The 22,468-nt window shown below is 35.7% G+C and overlaps 4 protein-coding genes and 4 non-coding genes across 8 annotated transcripts; 7 read left to right on the forward strand and 1 right to left on the reverse strand.

The window, feature by feature from the left end:
- Positions 1-463: 463 nt before the first annotated feature.
- Positions 464-2,346, forward strand: LOC132166136 (ethylene-responsive transcription factor ABR1). The gene is made up of 2 exons (XM_059576909.2): positions 464-992; positions 1,585-2,346. Exons 1-2 carry the CDS (start codon positions 563-565, stop codon positions 2,313-2,315), a joined length of 1,161 nt encoding a protein of 386 aa, XP_059432892.2. The 5' UTR covers positions 464-562; the 3' UTR covers positions 2,316-2,346.
- Positions 2,347-3,989: 1,643 nt separating this feature from the next.
- LOC132166213 (26S proteasome non-ATPase regulatory subunit 12 homolog A) lies at positions 3,990-9,186 on the reverse strand. Its single transcript, XM_059576993.2, has 12 exons — positions 9,081-9,186; positions 8,786-8,980; positions 7,627-7,734; positions 7,421-7,525; positions 7,229-7,285; positions 6,842-7,038; positions 5,511-5,610; positions 5,325-5,437; positions 5,074-5,227; positions 4,901-4,978; positions 4,463-4,706; positions 3,990-4,362 (listed from the first exon to the last, which is right to left on the reverse strand). Exons 1-11 carry the CDS (start codon positions 9,081-9,083, stop codon positions 4,488-4,490), a joined length of 1,329 nt encoding a protein of 442 aa, XP_059432976.1. The 5' UTR covers positions 9,084-9,186; the 3' UTR covers positions 3,990-4,362; positions 4,463-4,487.
- Positions 9,187-10,962: 1,776 nt separating this feature from the next.
- On the forward strand, positions 10,963-13,716 carry LOC132166792 (uncharacterized). The gene is made up of 2 exons (XM_059577678.2): positions 10,963-11,031; positions 12,272-13,716. The coding sequence occupies exon 2, from the start codon at positions 12,284-12,286 to the stop codon at positions 12,902-12,904; it is 621 nt and encodes a 206-aa protein (XP_059433661.2). The 5' UTR covers positions 10,963-11,031; positions 12,272-12,283; the 3' UTR covers positions 12,905-13,716.
- On the forward strand, positions 11,233-11,332 carry LOC132166820 (small nucleolar RNA snoR99). Its single transcript, XR_009438622.1, has one exon. It is a non-coding gene; the product is annotated as a small nucleolar RNA snoR99 (small nucleolar RNA).
- Positions 11,542-11,663, forward strand: LOC132166823 (small nucleolar RNA SNORD14). The gene has a single exon (XR_009438625.1). It is a non-coding gene; the product is annotated as a small nucleolar RNA SNORD14 (small nucleolar RNA).
- LOC132166824 (small nucleolar RNA SNORD14) lies at positions 11,888-12,011 on the forward strand. The gene has a single exon (XR_009438626.1). It is a non-coding gene; the product is annotated as a small nucleolar RNA SNORD14 (small nucleolar RNA).
- LOC132166826 (small nucleolar RNA SNORD14) lies at positions 13,511-13,634 on the forward strand. Its single transcript, XR_009438627.1, has one exon. It is a non-coding gene; the product is annotated as a small nucleolar RNA SNORD14 (small nucleolar RNA).
- A 3,107-nt stretch (positions 13,717-16,823) lies between the features above and the next one.
- Positions 16,824-21,953, forward strand: UBP27 (ubiquitin-specific protease 27). The gene is made up of 10 exons (XM_059577255.2): positions 16,824-17,261; positions 17,544-17,670; positions 18,098-18,198; positions 18,281-18,511; positions 18,924-18,992; positions 19,131-19,259; positions 19,527-19,664; positions 20,374-20,436; positions 20,717-21,055; positions 21,291-21,953. The coding sequence occupies exons 1-10, from the start codon at positions 16,983-16,985 to the stop codon at positions 21,546-21,548; spliced, it is 1,734 nt and encodes a 577-aa protein (XP_059433238.1). The 5' UTR covers positions 16,824-16,982; the 3' UTR covers positions 21,549-21,953.
- Positions 21,954-22,468: the final 515 nt, after the last annotated feature.

A 22,468-nucleotide genomic window follows, 5' to 3' on the forward strand; every position in this document is an offset into this window, starting at 1 on the left:
ATCGTAAAACGTAAGGCGTAACATTTAATTTAAAATAGATAAAAAAAATCTGCGATTTCTATAAACAGGCTAAGGAGTACTTATTTAAAAAAGTGCAAATTATAACTAAAATTAAGATTTCGCATAACAAATATTTGATAAAAAAAAAAAAAAGTAGGATTCCGCGGACCCTAAATACAAATACTTATTTATTTTTTTGACATGTCCACACATAGAAAGGGGAAGGGAGATTCGAATTAGTGACATTTGCTTCATGAAGCGTGATTCACAGCCGATTGAGCTTTCTTTGGGGACCAAATACTTATTTATTATTTTTGCATACTACTTCCGTATAATGGACTGATTTTGTTTTTGTTTTTTTCCTTTATATTAAAATACGGTGACTTGAATTATAAGATTATAATTAAGAAAGATGACCGGACCTACTAATAGATAAACTTTCCAAATATGGCGGTGATGGACATTTGATTCGCACGATTGCTTGCTTATATTAAGAGCACTCTTTCTTCGAAACAGAGAAGAAAGGGTGATTAATTCTGAGAATTGTTGCACGTAGGATTTCATGTGTATGCCGATTAAGGTGGCGAATCCGAGACAAACGACGACGAGGAGGGCTGCAGAACTTGATGAGAGGGAGGTCGATGATTGGCTCTTCTATCGACCTCACCCGAGCACTTCTACAGCTGCGGCGCCGGCAATGCTCTCCGCGCTTGACAGAGAGAGGGAGATGTTTGAGATGGTGTCGGCTTTGACGCATGTCGTGTCTGGAGACACCGCCGGCGACGAGTCCGATTTAAAACCGAGCGTGACGACTTCTCCTCCTCCTCCTTCTTCTGGGACTTCTTATTCTTCCGGTTCACCGTTTGTTGAAGCTGGGCGGCGGAAGCGAGAGCGAGAAGAGGAGGATGGCGGCGGAGAACTGCGTGGATCACCGGTTACAAAGCTTTGTACTGCTTTCAGTGACTTTACACATGGAGGCTCTGGATTGAGAGGTTAGCTGCTATACTAAACCAAAATCATCTCTCAATCTCTCTCTCGAACTTTCTTTTTTTAAAATATATATATATATATCTTTACTTTTTAGTTTTGATTTTCTGAGTTATCAGTCTATAGATATATATTTTTTTTTGGGCCTGATTTTGTCGTTCATTTCCTGGGATTTTTACGTTTTATTTTGTTTTTAATTTTTTGATGTTCTTTCTACTCTTCAAATTTCAAAGCATATTTTCTCCAAAGATATGTTCTATCTACCTATCACCAGCTAGCTATCAAGTGATAAACAAACTCATACAGAAACAAAAAGTTTTCTACTTTTTTTTTCTTTTTTCACATTTTCTGTTTATTTAAGTTTTAATATTGCATGCATTAACAGAATCTAGTAGGATTATAAAAGGAAAAAGAATGTTTTGTGCTATCATTATACTACCATTCCTTTGCTTTAGGACCACCCTACAAGCTACAACTACTTAATTCTCTTAATATTTTTAATCTCCCTGCATTTTTTGTATCAAATTGAGTTTTTTTTTTTAAAAAAAAAAAAAGGAAAAAGAAAAAAAGATTTCACTGATTTTGTATCATCTACAGCAAACGAAGGCTCAAGCACAACAACAGCAACAGCAACACAAACAACATTGTCTCCAACGTACGAATACAACAAAGAAATCCGTCCAGCAGAAACAAGAACAAGATACAGGGGAGTGAGACAAAGGCCGTGGGGAAAATGGGCAGCCGAGATAAGAGACCCATTCAAAGCTGCCAGAGTCTGGCTAGGCACATTCGACACAGCCGAAGCCGCCGCCCTAGCCTACGACGAAGCCGCCCTCCGGTTCAGAGGCAACAAGGCAAAGCTCAACTTCCCCGAAAATGTCTCGCTCCGGCAGCCATCCGCCAGTTCTCCGACGACCCAGTTGGCCATTTCGGATTCTCCAAATACCCTTTTGGCCATTCCAACATCCACTGCTCCGATCGTTCACTCTCAGCCACTCCACCATTTGCATGGCTCTCAGGCTTCTTCAACAAACTTCTTCAACTATTCCAATCAATTGGTTGATTTTCAGAGGCAATCCATGAACCTCTATGATCAGATGTTTTTCTCATCATCCCCAATGGCTTCTCATTTTCAGTCTTCTCCTTCATCAATATCTTCTTCTTCGCTTGCTTCATCTGTTTCTTCATCTTCTAATTCTTCCCCACCCCCTCAACTTCCTCTGTTTTTCCCGGCTCAGCCGGCTGTTAACCTTGGGCCGGGTCAAGGCCCAGATTTTCCAGCACCGGATTGGTCCGGTTCTGGCCACCATACTCCTCCCCCTAGCTAATTTTTCTTTTCTAAAAAGGAAAATCCTTTTTTTTTTTCTTTTTTTTTTTTCCGTGTATTATTAGTTAGTAATGACTTTTGTGATTTAGTATGGTATTGGTAGAATTATCCAAACGAAGATTCGAGAGAAGTCCACAAAATCTCAGTTGACAACTTTATTTCTCTTCATGAGCTCATACATATGCAAAAATATATCTGGCAGTGGTTGGTCTTATTACAAATGCACCAAAAGCCTAATCTTTATTTTAGTTAACATTTATTAACTATTGACTAAATTACAGCGACTGGAAAAAGTCATAGTAGAACCTTCAGTAAAAAAGAGAAAAAAAAAAAAGGAGAGAAAGGTAAAAGAAGATCATGGAGACCAAGCCATCATCCATGTGTACTTTCCATAGAACTTGCGAGAAAAGTCATTGATTTGTACACTTTTTAAGGGATGTGATGGGACGCCGTTTGGCCATATCTTCTCCTTAAAATTAATTATATGATAATGTATGGCGGTGGGATTGAAATGTGAAATGGAGAGAAGTGGACAGACAGAGAAGAGAAGAGAAGAGAAAAAGAAGAGAATAAAAGAAATGAAAAGAAATGTGAACTGAAAATGGAAGAGCCGTTGTGAAGCGGTTATCCTTTGCGTCTGAGCAAAGAAGTTGCTTTTCCGTCATAGTGGGGAGCTTCCTTCGGAGTGAGGCTTCCTTTACCTTTCACGCCACTGTAGACGTGGAAGCACAAGCGATCGTTTCAGCTTTCAGTTTTCACGTTCTAAAGTTTTTGACGAGCCACGTCGGCCTTTCGTAGTCTACCAATTTTTATAGATTAAATGCTTAACTTTAAATTAATATTATCCACGTTGTTGGCCTTTGACTTAGTCCAATCAATTTGTGTGGACTTGTCTCTAAGGAATAGTTCAATCGATTTGTGTGGACATGTCATAAAGCGAAAATCATTAGTTCGAGTCTCTCCTCCCTCTTTCTATTTTATTTTATTTTATTTAAAATTGAGATGATCTCAAAAAAATTGTATGGTTACAATTGTATGGTTATAATTGATTTAAATTATATAAATCCTTCCTATTTCACTTTAAAATGAAGTTAATCTAATCCCATTTTGCTTTCTGGCCACTTGCAAATAAAAATAAAAAATTTGTAATCTCTGTGGCTTATATTAGTCAAAACTCAATATGTATTTTTTATTATGATAATTGGATTATTATCCTTCAAAGAATGTCAAGGATTTGAAAAGTAAAAAGATGTCTTTATTAAATTACACAATTCGTTGGACTTTTGAATCCAATATCAACCTCCATCCTATTCTTTATGAGAAAATGAACCGACGGGATTGACCGGCTGCCTCAAAACTAGCGGGGCATTTTTCTTTAATATTCAAGAAGAATTTATGCCAAAAAAAAAAGGATCAGCACCACTTGTTTATATTGCAACAAAATATGCAAATGTGCATTACAATTTTGTGTTGGATAGGCACTGACCCGTTGTGACGTGTCAATCGTGTTTTCACTACGAGTAATGATACTATTTCCACTCATTTATCACCGGCTAATGTGTAAAACAGGTGTGAAGAGCGACATTATTCTCTTTCAAGTTTTCTGAACTTGGAAGCTTGCATATGAGAAATTGATTGATACATTTTAAATCACAGCCATCAATGCAAAAGAATAGAAACATCTAAACACACACAAATGAATTAGTACGGAAATGATGTGGGAAGATGTCCAAGTCTCTAAAAAGGCAAAAGAATGCAAGATAAAAAGTGAAGCACTCAATTTCTGTCCACCGCTATAAACAAGCCCCATTCAGGTTCCTGTCAATTAGTCAGCGGCAAGGTATTGTGCCGGCGGTAGTATACAACAAATCTTAGTATCAGAGTTCCAGGAAGCATATTCAATTTCCCTACTTCTGACCTGACCCACAAAAAAAAACAAACAACTTAAAGAGAAAAGACCCGACAAATGTAGCCTGCCCAACCCAGTCAGCAGAGGTGGATAATCAATATGATCTAAGAGATTCAGTCACAGCTTAATTTGAGGCAACCTGCATACAAGGATTAAGTAGGAATGTTTATTTATTTTTCTTTTTATATTTCTACAGAAGGGTAGAGAGCGAGAGAGAGAGAGAGAGAGAGAGGTTCTACCAGCAATTGGCAAATGTATCATTTTTCAAACTTTCAGAGCAGCTTTGTGAACCATGGTTTCTTTGTGTATTTGGTGGCAACTCTTCTCAACAAGATCAAGCAGCTTTTCCAAGTTCAGCGACCACGAGTTAAGAATGTCATTGCTATCCTTTGCTGTTTGGAAACAGACTACTCCCATTGGCCTGTCTATTTTTGCCACTAGTGCCTTGGACACAACCATGTCTGAAAGATGCTTCTCAGCTTCCTAAATTATTGAAAAGGGTCATAAATTACAATGGCTCATACTAATAATTAAATTGGATTGGAAGACATGCAATTCTTGAATTTATAGACATCATAGTGCCACATTAATCAATCAGTTGAGAGAAAGGCAAAAGCCTAGAATCAGCATGGGAAAATGAACTTTAGCAGTTAATATTATACTAAGCAAATTCGAACCTGGATACTGAGGCACAACAGCTCTGCAAGTCTCTTCAAGGTAATCCTTGAATAGTACTTTGAAACAACAAGAATATTCTGAAATAGCATAAGAAAATGAATTGAATAATTTTCAACTATATTAAGTGAAATTGAAGGCACCTAACTGTCTTTGCCGTTAAAGCCAAACTTACATGTTCAATTATTCTCTGTCTAAGGTCTTCTGCTGCTTTGTCACCCAAAGTGCCTCCAAGCATGCTCTTTTCATTCTCGAACTCATCCTTGTATGTATTCCAAAGTGATGTCCATTGGATGACCTCCATTGTGACCACTTGTTTCAACAGCAACCTACATCACAACAACAAAGGCAAACCCTTAGGCAACAGCCAAGACTAACAGCAGATACTGACCAAGTACACTAAAGGAAGACACGTGAACAACATACTTGAAATTTGCAATCTCAGAAAGATTCTTATCCTCCAAGGTCGAATTAAGAAGGCTTGACTGCATTGGGTCATGTGGTGCCAAAACCAAGTACCAACAGATTTTCCTCAGGACCTACATCATGTAGGAGGATGTCAGAGGATGTTCAAGAGTGTTAAGGAAGAGATGAAATGTTAAAGAGCTTTACCGGCATCCACTGTGCTGGGTTTTCTTTGACGGATGGAATGTCGTAAATTGACTTATAGCAGCGACAAATTTCAAGATAATCATTGTTATGGGTATAATACCTACAATGATGATGAAACGACAGTATAAGATATATCTGTTTACTTTTGCAATAAAGGCAAACATGTAATCATTACTTAGAGAATCACGAATAAAGACAGTTGACAAGAACCGATTCTCGAAAGAGTAGAGTATAATGTTTTCATCTGAATGTCTTCCAGAACATCAGTATCGACATTGTTTCCATTAGATAAAAACTTCTCTGATCAGGTGGGCCATTTAAATGAAACTGCCACATTTACTTTATAGTTGGTCTTACAACTCAGGGGAAAGTAGTGACAGCAGAGGTGGTGGTCATTGGTGATGCATAAGCAACATGCTAAATCTTCACATAAAAATAGAACTGCCAACTGTAAAAATTTCACCCATACAAACTCATTATATTATTCCTTCTACCAATCCACAGGGGGGTTACAACCAAAAACAAATGGTATTCATGGAGCTCATATAAAAGTTCACTAGTTCATGTCCTAAATCACTCTAGCTCTAATAAAAAATTCATCCCCTGTCAAAGTAGCCACATAAAATAACACTCACAATGTTCACTACATCAGATGATATAAAGTAAATTAGAAACTAAGTCATGGTAGTTGATGTAGGAAGGCAGTACATAGTTCAACTAGCTGCCAAGCAAAATAAGTCCAACTAATCTATCTGATATTGTGGTAGAAAAAATGTACCAGATGTTCCAAACGAAGAAAAATTGTAGTAACAATTAGGTCATTAACAACTTAATTCAAATAAAAGAGCAAGTACAATTGCTGGCATGTTGTACAACTAATTACCAGAATAACATTCGGTATTTTCCATTGATCATGTCAAAGTCAAACATCTAAATGATTCTCTGGAAAGCAGTGGGCCCTGTAATTAGTTATAATCAAACTTCTCCCAAGACATCTTTTATGAAAATATATGATTGGGTACCTGGGTATAAATTCCACACAAAAACTTTTGGAAAGGCTTCTCCATGTAAAACATTTTCTAGTGCAAAATCCTTTCACCAAAACCAACAAAGTAGTAATATTAAACAGAGCAACCAAAGATTATCGTACACAAGGAGTTAAGAATCTGATTGACCATATACAAATCTTCAAGAAAACTTTACAAGAGAACTTATCAAAAATAAAACTTTGCAAGAGAATCAAAATCTGAAATCTGATCATGGACATGACAACTACGGCAATCATAAAACAGAATTACAGGAAAGAAGAAGAAAGGTAGGAACAAATGTACCTTATCATTAATTCGTAGTAGATCCGCTTCAACTCCAACAAAGATGGTATATCAGCAGGAGGTTCTTCAACCATGTTGTCACCTTCTTTGGGCTTTTTCTTTTCTTTCGAAGTATCAGCATCAAAAACCCTTGGACTAATCTTCCTCGACAATATTTGAGCACGTACAAAATCCTGGCGGTCTAAGCACAAACGTACCTTCACCAACCAAGTAAAATACAATTAGGATCAGTCTTATAGCCAACCCCAACCCCACTCCCCAAGTTATAGTTCAAAGAAAAAAAAAAAAAAAAAAGTAAGAAGAAGAATAAGAACATAAAATAAAAACCAGAACAAGTGTTCTTTTATAAATCAACAAGTACTGAGAACAACAAAAAGAGGCACATACTTGTTCAAGAATGAATGCAATTTTCTCAGTTTTTGCCATGGCACCAAAAGTTTCCACCTGCAAAGCATGATATTCAAAATGATGTACCAGAAAAAAGGTCATAGGTCCAATAACTCCAACTATATATTGGTTTCTTATATGAGACTAGGACATCTAAGAAAGCTACCAGCAAATGAGGCAACCCAAACTTACCGCAACTTCTTGCATCAAATCTGCAGCTTCAGCTATAAGCCCCTGTCCTTCCTTAATCTTTGCAAGTTTCTTGATCAACCGGGCTCTTTCAATCTCAACATATATCTACAAATCAAAGGATCTTATTTAGACAACGTACAAGAAGACATATGGTGTTAGATTAGATCCTTGGTAACAGAACATGAAACGTATCAGCATATATTTACCTTCCCAGCAGATACACTATTTAGTGTTTTAATGAGCTCTATACGAGTTTCAAGATCTGGTGTCTCATCTATATATTGCATTGCTTGCTGGACCATTGCAGTTACAGCCTGTGAAAAGCAGAAAGCCCCATGAAGAACAAAAGTATTGACATAAGCATCTCTTGTGTTATTTTTTTATTTTATTTTTTATTTTTTAAGAAAAAAAAAAAAAGAAGGAAAAAACCAACTAAATTTTTAGATATATATATATTTTTTATGAGTAATAAAAAAGATTAGATATTATTTAAAAAGTATTGGCAAGGGGTTCACAAGTCAAGTATCATTAGACTATACATTTAAAACGATGCATAAACAATTGAAGCCCTAAGAGAAACCATGATAAAATTAATATAGTCCAAAGCAGTCCATAGCAAGCACATACAAGTTCTATTGGACTTATGTCCATTCATAAGCACAAAATCCACACAAATGCATATAAGATAATATGAGTGCATGCAAAAGTATGCCTAGATATACTAATACAATTTCTTAATTTGTTCAACAGTTCCAACGACTAAAACTAATAATTCCAACGAACCAACATTTCCCTTCTAACTAATATTGCAGCCTGTATGTTCATCTCACTTTATGACCCATTGTAACACAGTATCATTAATGGTCAAGTGGTTGATTTGTTATTGTTTGCTCGAGTTAATTTATACAGACATGCCAACATAAACTTACAAAGAGATACAGTAAAGTACATCTATCAAAACCAAAGTGTCAAAAACAAATATGTTTATCCTAACCACATAGTCAGAACTCCAGAATTTATCAACAAAATATAGACTGTCACGCAATTTCAAATAAAGGACAGCAAAATCTAACATGAATCACTAAGTAGGATCAATCAAGTACACAGCTCTAGTACCCATTTCGAAACTCAAGCACCATATTTCTTCACCAAATATACAATTTCAAACAACTCCCACGAAAGAGTAACTCGAAGACTATTAAAACACCCAAAAACCCAAAATGAAACATGCAAGATTCAACGAAATTACCGCCTATGCAACCAAATCAAGAAATACCCACTAAACCACCAACCCAAATAAACACAAATTCAAAACCGAACAAAAAACAAAACACGAACCCAAGACCTCCCAAATTTCTAACGTACCTGTTTAAGCTGACCCCGGCGCTTGGACAACAGAATAATCTGATCGTTGAGTGTCTTCCAGGCTCGCGCTTCGAAGCAGAGCTGAAGAATGTCGGTGACGGCCTTTTTGGTGCCGGCCACCTCACCGGCCAGCCTCATCTGCTTCTCCACATTCAGCAATTGCTCTATCGACGCCTCTAGATTCCCTCCGCCTTCCTGAGAATTTTCGAGGAATCGTAGAAAAAAACAAAAGCTTCAGAATCAACTGCGATAGTTATAGCAAGATTGAAATTCAGATCTTGGGAAAAGAGATTACCATTGAATTCGTTCTGGAATTCGCTCTGAAATTCGATCGAAACCCTAGCGCAGAGAAAAAGAGTGGGAGAGAGAGAGAGAGCGTGTCCGAGTTGAAAAAAGCAAAAGCGAGACGGTTTAAAGAGCAAGAAAGACGCTTTGGTTTTTAAGAAAGTTTGCAATGATGCCCTTGAGGTTCAGGATATTTATTTGAATGGAATCATTTTAGGCTTTTAGTTCAATTTTAATCCACCACAAATTCAATTTGGATTTAACATTTTAGCTCAAACCAAACCTGAGGCTAGAAATACTTCCATTTATAATGTCAAAAATAAATACTTTGAATTTTAGTTCTTTATTTGTTTCTACAATTGGATTCTTTATCATATAAGTGACACATTTTAGAAAGCATTATAATTAATAAAAATACAAAAATAAAATAAAATTACAAGAGCTTGTGGTAGGGGTCACCAAGGGTGGTACCACCCCCCACCTTTGAAGGGAGGAATTTTGGAAGTGTTCAAATTACAACTTGATAGAATTTTAGAGGTGACGGAATTATCCTCTAACGGGATGTGCACAAGGATTTGGTAATTTGAACTAGTGATCTACGCGAACTCCAACCGATTGAACCACTCCTTAAAGACCTTCCAAAAAAGAACTTGGTGAATATGTTGTTTTCTTTCTTTTTTGAACGAATTATCCCTTCATTGATATAACAATCAAATGGGAGAAAAATGTTCCGTATAATGCCAAAGATATAATTTGAAATTTTCACAATTCAAACATTATATATGACATACACAATAGTCTATCGGGCTATTATAAGACAATATTTATGAAAAGTCACCATCTCAATCAGTTTCAGATTTACAGCAAATTCCGGCGAATTACGTCTCTATCTGCTGCCAGGTTCTTGATTCTCTCCTTTTTTTTTTTTTTGTTATCTTCGCTACTAGTGCTTTATCAATTGCAATCTCCTTCGCTACCTTTTCCATAATGACAATTCTTCTCTATGCTTGATAACTCCTTCATCATCGGTCTATGGTTTGCTCATAGAAAATGAATCATAAGAAAATAAAAGATCGACCGAAAACTAATTCCGTTATTCTTAAGGATTTGTGAAAACAAAACCTTAAAAAACAAATAAAACTCCATCTCATATATTGCTTCTAAAAGTTGATCTGGAGAGAATATATTCTTATTTAAAAACAACGAAAATACAATAACAAAAACTCAACACTATCACATGTTTCCCGCACCACCACGGGCCAACCATGCGCCACTAAAAAGCACCCCAAAGACCATTGACACATGCATCTTGATCGATCTATGATGGAGGCGAGAAAAGGGAGGGGAAAGGGGGGAAAGATAAAAGAGGCAGGGAGGAGGGAGTCGTAACTCCCTCCCCCCACTCTGCTATGCTCCAACATGTTGTTGATAATGCAGTAGTAAGCAAATTCTATCGTGACTTGTACGTACAATAGTTTTCCAAGACGGCCAAATTCTTGGATTTCTATGCAAAGAACATTGGACGGAGTATTTTATGACCCATTTTTATTTTTATTTTTATTTTTTTCTTTTTTATTCTAGCATTGTATTTTTTATTTGGGCCTTGTTATTGTTTGTTTTCTTGTAACATTTTTCTAATATTGAATAGATTTTTTTTTTTTTTTTTTTTTGCTTTTGTGAGCCATTTGGTTGGGCCGGCAGGATGCAAATCCCAATGAGAATTGGGTATAAGTATAACTCTCACCTAAGTCCAGCCCATCCGAGACAAGAAGAATCAAACCCACGCCGAACGACCCAGCCCAGGTCTAGAATGTTCCATCTCCAAATCCAGTAGAACAAATCTTGGCCGTCTATTTCACAAAACCCTAAAACCCTAACCCTTTCAGCTATAAAGCCCCCATCTGCTCTTGCCTCTCCTCTATGAATTAAAGCCTCTCTATCTCTCTCTCGCTACCAAACAGGTTTATTAATTTGCTTTTTTGTTTTTATTTTTTTCAATTTTGCTTTATTCGTTGAATGAGTTTTGATGTTCTTTCTGATTTGTAGTATTGATGTGTATTCGTGAAATGTTTAGTAATTGAATTTGAAGCGTTGAGGGCTTTGTCGTAGGAAATTGTGATTATTTTGGGGAATTTGACGTTGCCCCTTTAGCAGTGTTCCGAGTGCTTTAGGGATGTACAAGCCCCACAAATCCATCCATCCTACTCACTTTGTCAGCTTTCTCTTCTCTGGTCTTGCTGATCATTAATGGGTGGTACATCCCTTGAATTTTATAGCTTATTAGTGGTATAGAGCTTAGATTTTTTTTTTTCTTTTGTGTGCTGAATGCGAGTATATTACAAAATCTTTTAGAATAATTGATTTTGGTTTCTGGGTTTGAATTTTGTTCATTAAATCTGGCTGAAGAATGCATTGTTTGAAGAAAAAAGCATTTATTTTCGAGTCCGATGAATGTTTTGTTTCTTGCCGAACGTTGATGATGATAAATCCAAAGGCTTGTTTCTCAAGACATTCGCAGTGGCCGCCTAAGAGCTTTCGCCTTGCCGGGCTTGAGAGCTTGTGCTGTTTAATCCTTCCTTGGATGTCTGAAACTAATTTTCCCACTCACCTCCACACACAACAACTGTTTGTGATAAAATGTTTTTAGCATATTTCTTATTTATTTGTTATATGTGAATTTCTCAATGCTATGTTTGTTTCTTGAGAAATGTATTTTTCATAAATAAATTGGTGAATCTCATTCTGCCTTCAAATTTAATTTGTTATTAGTGCTCAGTGTTTTGGGTATTCAATGTTTGTGCGTTATTCTACATATTCATCCAATGATGACAAATCCAAAGGCTTGTTTCTCAAAACATTCGCAGTGGCCGCCTAAGAGCTTTCGCCTTCGCCAGGCTTGAGAGCTTGTGCTGCTTTAATCCTTCCTTGGATGTCTGAGGGTGTTTTTCACATGATGCCACATGACATTTTCTTTTGGAGTTTTTTTAACTCCTTGTCTTGTTTTATTTTTTATTTTTGGCTTCCAACTGTTATCTGCATTGTCCAAGTTTAGGGTTTAGGTTATTGCATGTGACATGAATTCTCATTTGTTTTATAAAAATAATTGCATATTATACATGATTAAATGTTGGAGTTGATAATTTGAATCATTTGGTTTGAAAATAGTGGTTAGGATTTATGTAATTTTGCTAACTTCTGTAGCAATACGGGGAGATGGCATCGACGATGATCAAGGTGGCTACTTGCGTGGATTCTGGCTCTGACATGCCGGAGACCTGTCTCTCCGACGAACCCAGTGGTAGTCTTGCTTCTGCGGTGGAGGCTACTGTGGGCTCTGCGAAAGTGGCGCCTTCAGACTTTGGCTCGCTGGGTTCCTCTGCCTTGGTTCCAGTAGCTAAGGAAAGAGAGACAGCTACTGTCAAGGCTGACAGGAAACCTCCTCTGGCTAAGGGGTTTCTTCGGCGGGGGTTTTTTGGACCGTGTTCCGCTTCTTCACCTTCTCTTCCCTCGTCTGAAGTGAAGGTTGTGTCCTCGGAGGCTGTGTTGTCCGAGTCCAAGTCGGCTAAGATTGGAGAGAATGTAGAGGTGGGGGAGTGCAAGTCGGCAAGGTTTGGAGAGAATGGAGAGGTGGGGCTTGAGAGCTATTCTGAGGTTGTGCTTAATGCAATGGAAATCGCTCCCTCTTTGGGTTTGTCTTTTGGGGGTGATGAGAAAAGACTTATGGATCTTTTGTTGGCCATAGAAAGAGATCGGAATATGGAAGATGGTGTTTCTGTTTCAAAATCTATGGAGAAAGAGGTAGTTCAAAAATTTGAAATGTTCCATTCATCTTGATGCTAGATGCAGTGGTTCTAGTTGGGATGTATGTAGGTCTAGGGTTGCTTGGAGGTGCTAGTCGGGGTAGAGGCCGGTTGGTTTTGCTGGTTTAGGGTGTTTTTGGGCCTAGGGTCCGTTATTGGGGGCTTAGGGTGCTTTTGCGTTTTAAGGTCCTTAGGAGGTTCTTTTGTTGGTTTAGGGATTTTTTGGGGACTAGGGTCTATTATTGTGGGCTTAGGGTTTTGTTTGGCGATTTAGGGTCCTCTTATGGGGCCTTTTGTGGCCTAACTATAGTTTTTGTTTATACTTTCTGTGTATTTAGTGTGTATTTAGAGGCGTCTTACGCTTTTCTGATATATACAACAGTACTTAATCGGAAAAAAAAAAAATTTGTTTAATGCTACATAATCATCCACCTCCACACACAGCAACTGTTTGTGATCAAATGTTTTGAGCATATTTCTTATTTATTTGTTATGTGTGAATTTCTCAATGCTATGTTTGTTTCTTGAGAAATTTTTCTTCTTAAATAAATTGCTGAATCTGATTCCGCCTTCAAATTTGATCTGGAATTAGTTTTGAGTGATTTGGGTATTCAATATTTGTGCGTTATGCTACTTAATCATCCAATGATGACAAATCCAAAGGCTTGTTTCTCAAAACATTCGCAGTGGCCGCCTAAGAGCTTTCGCCTACGCCAGGCTTGAGAGCTTGTGCTGCTTTAATCCTTCCTTGGATGTCTGAGGGTGTTCGTCACATGATGCCACATCACATTTTCTTTTGGGGTTTTTTTAACTCCTTGTCTTGATCTGCATTGTCCAAGTTTAGGATTTAGGTTATTGTATTCTCGTTTGTTTTATAAAAATTATTGCATGTTACATAACTTCTTTTCACATTTTCCAAATGAGGTTGACCAGGAGGGGGAAGTGGACAGAGGAAGAAAGAACGGCGGCACCGCTGCTCAATGAAAAAAAAAAAGAAATAAAAAAAGAGAACTAGTGCCAGAATGGTGAGGGGAATAACTGCACTAGGCGGAGAGAAAAAATTTTCTCCCTCAGCCAGAAAGAGCCCTGAGAGGATTTTTATGCAAATCTTGAGGACAAATTTTTATAAAGAGATGAGGATGTAATACCTCAAATTTTAGTCCCCATTAAAAAGGTTTAATTTTGAAATTAATACTTTTGTAATAATATTTATAAACATAAGAATAATTATGGAGAAATTAAAGAGAATATGAGGATATTTATGAAAGTAAATTTTGGTTGATGAAATTTGATTTATATAATAAAGAGTTTATTTTAAGGTTTTAATTTTATCATGGGAAGAGTCGAAAGGGTTAGGAAGTTTTAATTGGAAATTTTTGTCGATTTTAAGTGATTAAAGTTTGAAATAGGAATAATAGGAACAAACGTTCACCTTTTTGTACATGTAAAAAAAAAGGGGGGGATAATAATATGCCCATTACACTTGAACTCATTGAACTACTATTTTGTTGCAAAACTTTATATTCATTAGTTAAAATGTTGTTAAAAAAGAAAATTATTTAAGTATTGTAAGTTTAAAAACTAAATTTATGAGGGAGCTCTCTCCTTCCTCTTCTACTCACTCTTCTTATCCTCATCTCCTTTTATTTATTTTTAATTTTATATTTGTAAGTATTCTCCGACCACATCAGCAACTTCGGCCTCTCTGCTATGCGTTCGTCCACCTATTACTGTGTTTTGCCATTCATCTCCTCCCCAGTCGCTGCTGCGGTTGTTTGTTTGTATTTTTTGTTTTGAATAAGATGTTTCTTCTCTCTAGATCTGCCATCATAAGCGAGAAAGAATAATTAGTGTGAGGGGCTATTGCTCACAACCTAGATAGTTTAGTGTAAGGGGTTACCTCTCATAGCCGGTTTAAATAAATTTTGTTAGGAAATTTAGCTACTGGTATCTTAGATTTTAGTATGTTCGGAGCAGATCTGCTCTTTAATTGTATTTGTACATGGGTTAGTAGAAGATTGAAGTTATAGATAGCATTTGATAGTAAGAATTTTTGTTTGTATCTAAAACTTTGTAACCTCATAGCCTGACTATAATTTTGAAAAGAGCTTTTTTGCTATGCTTTGTAAGAGTTTTATGCTTGTAATCTTTAATCAATGAAATCCTCATATTTCCGTGGAAAAATTACAGTTTATCCACGGAAATATTTCGTGGATAGTTCGGTGTAAGGGGTTACCTCTCATAGCCGGTTTAAATAAATTTTGTTAGGAAATTTAGCTACTCATATATTAGATTTTAGTATGTTCGGAGCAGATCTGCTCTTTAATTGTATTTGTACATGGGTTAGTAGAAGATTGAAGTTATGGATAGCATTTGATTGTAAGAATTTTTGTTTGTATTTAAGACTTTGTAACCTCATAGCCTGACTATAATTTTGTAGAGCTTTATGCATTGGGCTGTAAGAGCTTTTTTACTATGCTTTGTAAGAGCTTTATGCTTGTAATCTTTAATCAATGAAATCCTCATATTTCCGTGGAAAAATTACAGTTTATCCTCCCAAAGTTGGCAGCGTTTTTCAATTCGAACACCAAAGTTTTAATTTTTGCAATTCACCCCCCAAAGTTTCAAATTTTTACAATTTGACCAATTATATCCAAACCTTCACATATTGTCCCTAATTTTTATTTTTTATATTTTTTTAAAAATTTAGGGCGGCTTTAGCCACCCGTTTAGCCATTTGGCCATTTTTGCACTCCCAATTTTTTTTTTTATTAGGGGAAACATTGGAATTTTAGGATAATATTGGTCGAATTGAAAAAAAAAAGTGGAACTTTGTGGGGTGGATTGCAAAAATTGAAACTTTAGTGTTCGAATTGAAAAACACTGTCAACTTTAGGGGGTAAACTGTAATTTTTCCTATTTCCATTCAAAAATAATAATAAATAAATTTTTATCGACACAAAAGGCCCTTTGATCACTTTTTTTTTTTTTTTTTTTTTTTTAGGGTATTTATGTCCTTTGAATTTTTTTTAATTGATTTTTTATTTTTTAAAAAATAAGGCAATTCTGTTTAATTTAATCATTTCTAACCGAATTTGTTTTTAAGCATAATGGTAGTTTAACCGGGATGTAAGTTAATGGAGGCAACTTGAAATGATGAGTGTTTGGTATACCTCTTTTCACCCTTTTCCCCTTTTTAATGTAGTTAATGTGGATCGATGTAAAAAAAATAAGAATGTTTGGTACAAAAATATGAGAAAGTTGTATAAAAATATGAAAAACAAAATTATTTTTTTAGTGATTTTTTTATTTGAATAGTAATAAGAAATAAACGATGTGATATAAAAAATGAATAATGTAATATAAAAAATAAAAAATTAAGAATGTTTTGATGTTGATTTTTTTTTTTTTTAATTTTTCAAAAAATGAAGTGTAAATAGTGTTGAGGGGAGGGGAAAAGAGTTGTCAATAATGTATTTTAGGAGAAATAGGGTATTTACGGCTTGTTTGGATAATGTATCAAACTCAATTTTTTTTTCTTCCTTTTTTTTTTTTTTTTTTTTTTTTTGGTTGAATTGATGTTTATTTTCGACACCTAATTTTTTTCAAACCAACTAAAAAAATACCATTAATAAAACTTTAAAATGTATATAGTTAAGGGCAGTAGTTAGACTACCCTAAGGTGGCAGCTCAGCCACCTCCGAATAGTTTTTGGGGGTGAGTTGGCCATCCCCATTAGGAGGTGTCTGAGCCACCGGCTGGTGGGGTAAACTAAAACTACCCAAATTTATATATATATATATATATAATTTCATTTTATATTCTTTAAATTATCAAAACAATTTTAAAAACAATAGAAAAGGATAAAAGAAATCGCACACTCAAAGAGCTAACCTCAGTTTTTTTTTTTTTTTTTTTTTTTTTTTTTTCGCTTTCGCTAAGCAGAATTGACTTTGTACTAAGCGTGAAATTGACTCCTGTTTTTCATTCGTAAATCGCAAGTCGTTTTTTTTCTTCCTCTTGGCGTTTGATTCAGTGCGTTTATACGTTCTATCAGTCTATCACAGACTCAGAGACAAATTATACTGATAATACTTAGAGGTTCAAATAGAATGAAAATCGAAGGAGGCGTAAGCCTGAAGAAAATACTTAGAAATCTCAGACATGGGTTTAGGACTTTGTCTTGTATGAACTGGGTTTCAGGTTCTGGGTTTCACGTGGCTGGTCTTTTGGGTGCTGTTGGTTTGATTTTGGCTATAAGAGACTGTAAAGTGGGCGATTTGAGTAGCTTACGTTGGTTTTCGGAGAGAGCGAATCGTTCGGAGGAGTTGTGGTTGGTACCCGGGTTGCAAAATCTTGGTAATAATTGTTTTCTCAATGTAATTTTGCAGGTATGATTACTTCGAGTATATGGGTTTCTCTTATTTTGCTTAAATTTAGTTTGGTGGCTGAGAAAAATTAGAAAGAACAAGAGAGACAGATAGTTTAGTTGATGGGACTTTCTATTTGGTCTCCGAGAATGGAAATTTGAAGAGATTCAACGTTATGTTTCTTTTCCTTTCTAAAATTTTCTTAGTGTCAAACTGCTTTGTAATTGTAGTTTTATTTAGTAGAGGACCTAAAGTGGTAATATCTTCTTCTTGTTCCGTTTTTAAATCCGGAAATTTTCTCAGGCTCTGGCTAGCTGTTCCTACTTTCAACATTTTCTTCAAAAGGTTATAGAGGAATGTCAACTATCGGTGGATGAGGAACAGGTTGCAAGTTTGCCGCTTGCAGCTGCTTTAGCTACTTTATTAGAAGGTAAAATTAACACTGTGAATTATGTCAATAGTGTTTGTGTTCGGAGGTAAAGATTGGCATGCACTTTAGTCTTTTTTGCGTATACCAATAAAAAGTTAAGTTGAATTGCATTTATCTTGGAAATCTGCAATTCATGCATCATTTTACTCTGAATTCTTATAAAGAAAAACACTTATTAAAAGATGCCCAAGTCATCTTTGATTTCCTGGATTACATTAACCTTGATAGTTGATGCTTTATGATGACAAATATTATATTTTCTTCTCACTCTCAACTTTGTTTCTGTAATGTTTGCTACTAATTCTGCTATATTTCTGGAATGAATCTTCAATACGCTACATTCTGAATTTGTTATTGGAAAGTTGTACGGTTGAATGAACAAAATTGACTTGGTCAGTGTAACCGAACTAGTGATCCTTATCTGCAGAATTGTGTGAAGTTGGTGGAAGAAGAGTTGTTTTGAGTCCAAGAAAAGTGATGCTAGCTATGGCTCATTATATTCCTAATTTTAATCTGACAGCCCAGCAGGTGCAATGGTTCCTTTTGAATGCTTTAATAACTTGAGTAAACTATGATCCTGAGCCTAATTTTTTATTTCATGTCCTTGTAGGATGCAGCAGAAGCATTCCTTCATCTTTTGTCCTCTTTAAGAGAGGAATTTTCAGATTGTTATTTTCCAAATCAATGTTCTTTAGTTGATGTTTGTGCTTCCAGTTGTAGGATTCTCAATCCAAAGAGGAGGGAGGATCTAACTGAGCAGGAAAGATGGCAGCAGCAGTTCCTCGGACCATTTGATGGAATTCTTGGTAGCATATTGACTTGTCAAAGCTGTTCATCTCAGGTTCATGTGGCCTTCACAGAGAACAACTGTAATTGAAATGCTTTAAATGTCATAGCCTTATTTGATTCAGAGTTATGTCTCAGTTTCGCATGCATGTTGGTATGCGTGAAAGTTATATAACTCTGTTTATTACTTTGGGTGTTCATGAAGTACCTTTGTAATAAACTATAGTTATTCCATCCATTTGATTTTATTTAATTTCTTCAGGAGAAAAGTCTATAGTTAACCTATTAGGTTTATCTTTGGTTTGTGAGAATTATTAAGTGCAAATTATTTTGGAAAAACAATTATTTCTTGCACATGAACTTTATAGGCTACTATTGTAATCTCCTATAACCCCTTTCTCCTTTTCTCTGTCCTGATTTTCCAATTTATCATTTTATATACATTTTTTTTTCTGTTGATTTTGCAGATCTCATTGAGTTTTGAATCTTTTCGTAGCTTGCCTCTGTCACCTGTGCTCAATAATGGGGCCCACATTGTATGTTTTCTGAAGATTTTTCTATTTAAGATTGTGTATGTTTAAGCCTGTCACTTGGATTTTCTGTCCTCATGTTTTTTTTAATATGCTATTTTTTATACCCTTCTTTTTGTTTTTCTTATTCTTATACAACACTAGATAGTTGGGTCTACTTTGGAGGATTGCCTGAAGCAGTTCATCATTGCTGAACATGTTGAGAATTACCACTGCAGCCACTGTTGGCATATTGCTGGAATAAAGTATTTGTCCTCTGTAGGGGCAAACGAGGTATTTATCTGATTTGAGTAGTCTATTTATTCACCGATCAAAGTTTAGCCTTCTGGCCTGATTTATCTCATGGCAACAATGAAGTGGGCTTGGTGCTTTTTGCTACTCCATTATCCTGTTTGTTCATCATCATTTTGCTTATTGAGTACCTTTAATTACTTTTATGTTGGTCTGAGTGTGGCTCTTGAGTTTTTCTTACCGTTTTGCTTGAAGCAATTGACTGCTATTTATCTTTTATGTTGTGGTTCTTGTGCGTTTGTTTCTCAGATGGAGATTGAAAAACTTAGGGTATGTAGTGAGCAAGAAGACTGCGACTGCCAAAGACTTCTTCATCTAGAGACGCTACCATGGTCTAATAACTTTTCGTATACACTAAAGCAACTAAGCATTGCTCGTTGTCCAAAGGTACACATACTAGACCGTCTTTTGTAGTAATGATACCTGAGGTACTTGCCAGCTGTCAAATTAACATCGAAAGATCTCCTATAGGTGGAATCAGAACTGGGATTGGCTTATTGTTTAGGTGGTTGCTATGAAACTGTAGGATCCGTCTGGCAGGAAGTCATTAAACCTTTTGAGGACTGGGTTTTCATTATGTTTTCAGAGGAAATCCTTGCTCCACACAGATGGAGCAATGTATCTATGTTCTAACACATGCATGGATAGGCTACATTGCATGATCTGTGAGGAGTGGGGCGGGGGTGGACGGACTTTGGAGGCTTAGGATACCAGAGTGATGATGGACTATTTTTAGACTATGAAACTAGCTTATGAGAAAAAAAAAAAAAAAAAAAATTGAAGATAGAAAAGATGCTGTTGGAACCAAGCGCGATCTCATCTATTAAACACTGCAATAAATTTCATTGAAAAGCTAAATCCAAATGCCAAACTTTTGTTTTGCAACAAGCTGTGATGAAAGGCCAAAACTCTATCCCCAACATTTATTTTATTTTTCAAACTTGGGTACTTCACCCTGGTTTTTGTTTACAAAGACTGCTTTTTTGCTTTTGGTATTTGAATTGAAGTTTTCCTGACATCTCCATTTCTCTTTCTGAATTCCTGATTATGTTGTTAATCCCCAAGCACAACCATCAATCTAATTATGTACTTGCAGATTCTATGCATTCATCTAAAACGTGTGTCGATAAACATGTTTGGAGAACCAGTCAAACTTCAGGTACTTTGAATTTGCTTGCTTCTATTATATTTGTTACCTTAAGTTTCTTATTATTTATTTGTACTGTGGTTTTTAATACTTAAAAATACCTTTCCGGCCTTTTATTTTGCTTTTAGTTTTACAATATATGTCTATCTATATGCTCTTTTATTACTTATTTCTTTCTCCCCTTCTTGAATATGTTGTCCTTCAGTTCTTCCATACTTGTGTGAAATTGCATGAAATGCTCCTCGCTGAAATTGGTGCAAGGAAATTCTAACTTCTCTACTGATGATTGTAGGGACATATTTCTTTTCCATTGATCTTGGACCTGTTCCCATTCATGACCAGTGGGGTGGGAATAAAGAGTTCGGGAGAAAATTTGCGAAGAAAGAAAGTGACGCTACAATGCGAAAAACCAAAACCTCTTGCCAATCATTTGAGTGTGCAATTTGATAGTATGAAGCTAAATTACATTTATGGACTATCGAGAGAAAATGTACACTCAAAAGAACTCGATCCAGATGAATCTCATTGCAGTGTAAATGCACAAGGTGTTCAAGGAGAAATCAATTCGGCCCAAACTGAAGGATCCCCAAAATCCATGCCTACAATCATGCATATGCAATCTGATTACAAGGTAGGTTGAGGTTTCCTGATATTGCTAGAATCTTGAGAGTTATCGACTTGTGCTTTCCTTCATCAACGATAAATTACTTTTCATTACAAAGCCTGTTAGATTGATGATAGACACTTGGCACATTTATGTTTCTGTTGATGAATTTCAACCCCTCAAGGTGAGTACTGAAAAAAAAAAAAAAAAAAAAAAAAAAACCCTTCAAGGTCAGGTCTTATTTATGTGTTGGTGCATGCAGGTAACTGTCCCTCTAGAAACTCATTTGTATCGACTTGTTTCTGTTGTGGAGCACTTTGGAAGAGCTGCTAGTGGCCATTACACTGTTTACAGAAGTGTGAGAGCTGATTCAAATAAGGAAAAGGAAGTTCCCGACGATCAATTTGAGCCGGACAACGAGAGTTGGTTTTGTATTTCAGATTTTGAAGTGCATAATGTCTCAGAAAAAGATGTTCTTGATGCAGAGGCTAGCTTGCTCTTCTATGAGAAAATTGTCTAAGGCTGAAAGATGCACATAATATATCAATTTGTTGTGAAACTTTCATTTTTATACCAGAATGGCCAAATGCTCCTTCTTTAATTGCAACTCCATGGATGGCTCTTCAAGCTACCAAAGTCATACCAAGAGGCATTTGCTATTTGGAGAGACCCTGAAAAGCTGAAGCTGAATAGAAGAATTCTAACGGGAAGAACAATAGAAAGCCTCATTTTTATATATTATTTCTGGTACATACTTTTCTCAAAATGAGTATAAAGCAATGCCCTTTATTTTTATTTTTTTTTGGGTGTCTTTTATCTCTCTAATTGTATATAATATTTTGAACTGAGGATCTAATTGTGTTCAGGGTTGTAATCGAGTCGATTCGAATTAAGTATTAATGTTCAAGCTTGATTTATTTAATTTTGTTTCGAGCATGAACCTAACTTGAGCTCATCGCTCATCATTGAGGCTAAATTATCTATTCAAGTTTTGTCCGTTTATTTTTTGAACAAACTCGAACGTGTTCATGAATTTCTTATTCAACTTAGTCGTTCTTCACATATTGTAAATGTCATCGTGTTTTATATTTTCATAATCCGTATTAATTGTAGTTTCTGAATTTTTGTGAAGATTATACAATTTATACCGTTCTAGGTAATTAGGTAAACTAATTTTTACTTATGAACTCATACAAATTAATTTAGCCAATCTTGTAGTTGTAAAAAATATCAATATGTTTTTATTACAAAATTTACTATTTATAGTATATCTAATGATATATTTTACAAACTCATACTATTAACATAGTAAATTATATACTTTGTATATATAAATGCACACACGTATCAAGACTCATGATTATAAGGATTTGAGTTATGCCTATCAGATTAAGAAGAAGATTATTTTTTTCCTCATATTTTCATATGCTTAAAATTAAT

This window comes from Corylus avellana, chromosome 11 (genome assembly GCF_965113065.1).
Source record: "Corylus avellana chromosome 11, dhCorAvel1.hap1.2, whole genome shotgun sequence".
Lineage (NCBI taxonomy): Eukaryota > Viridiplantae > Streptophyta > Magnoliopsida > Fagales > Betulaceae > Corylus > Corylus avellana.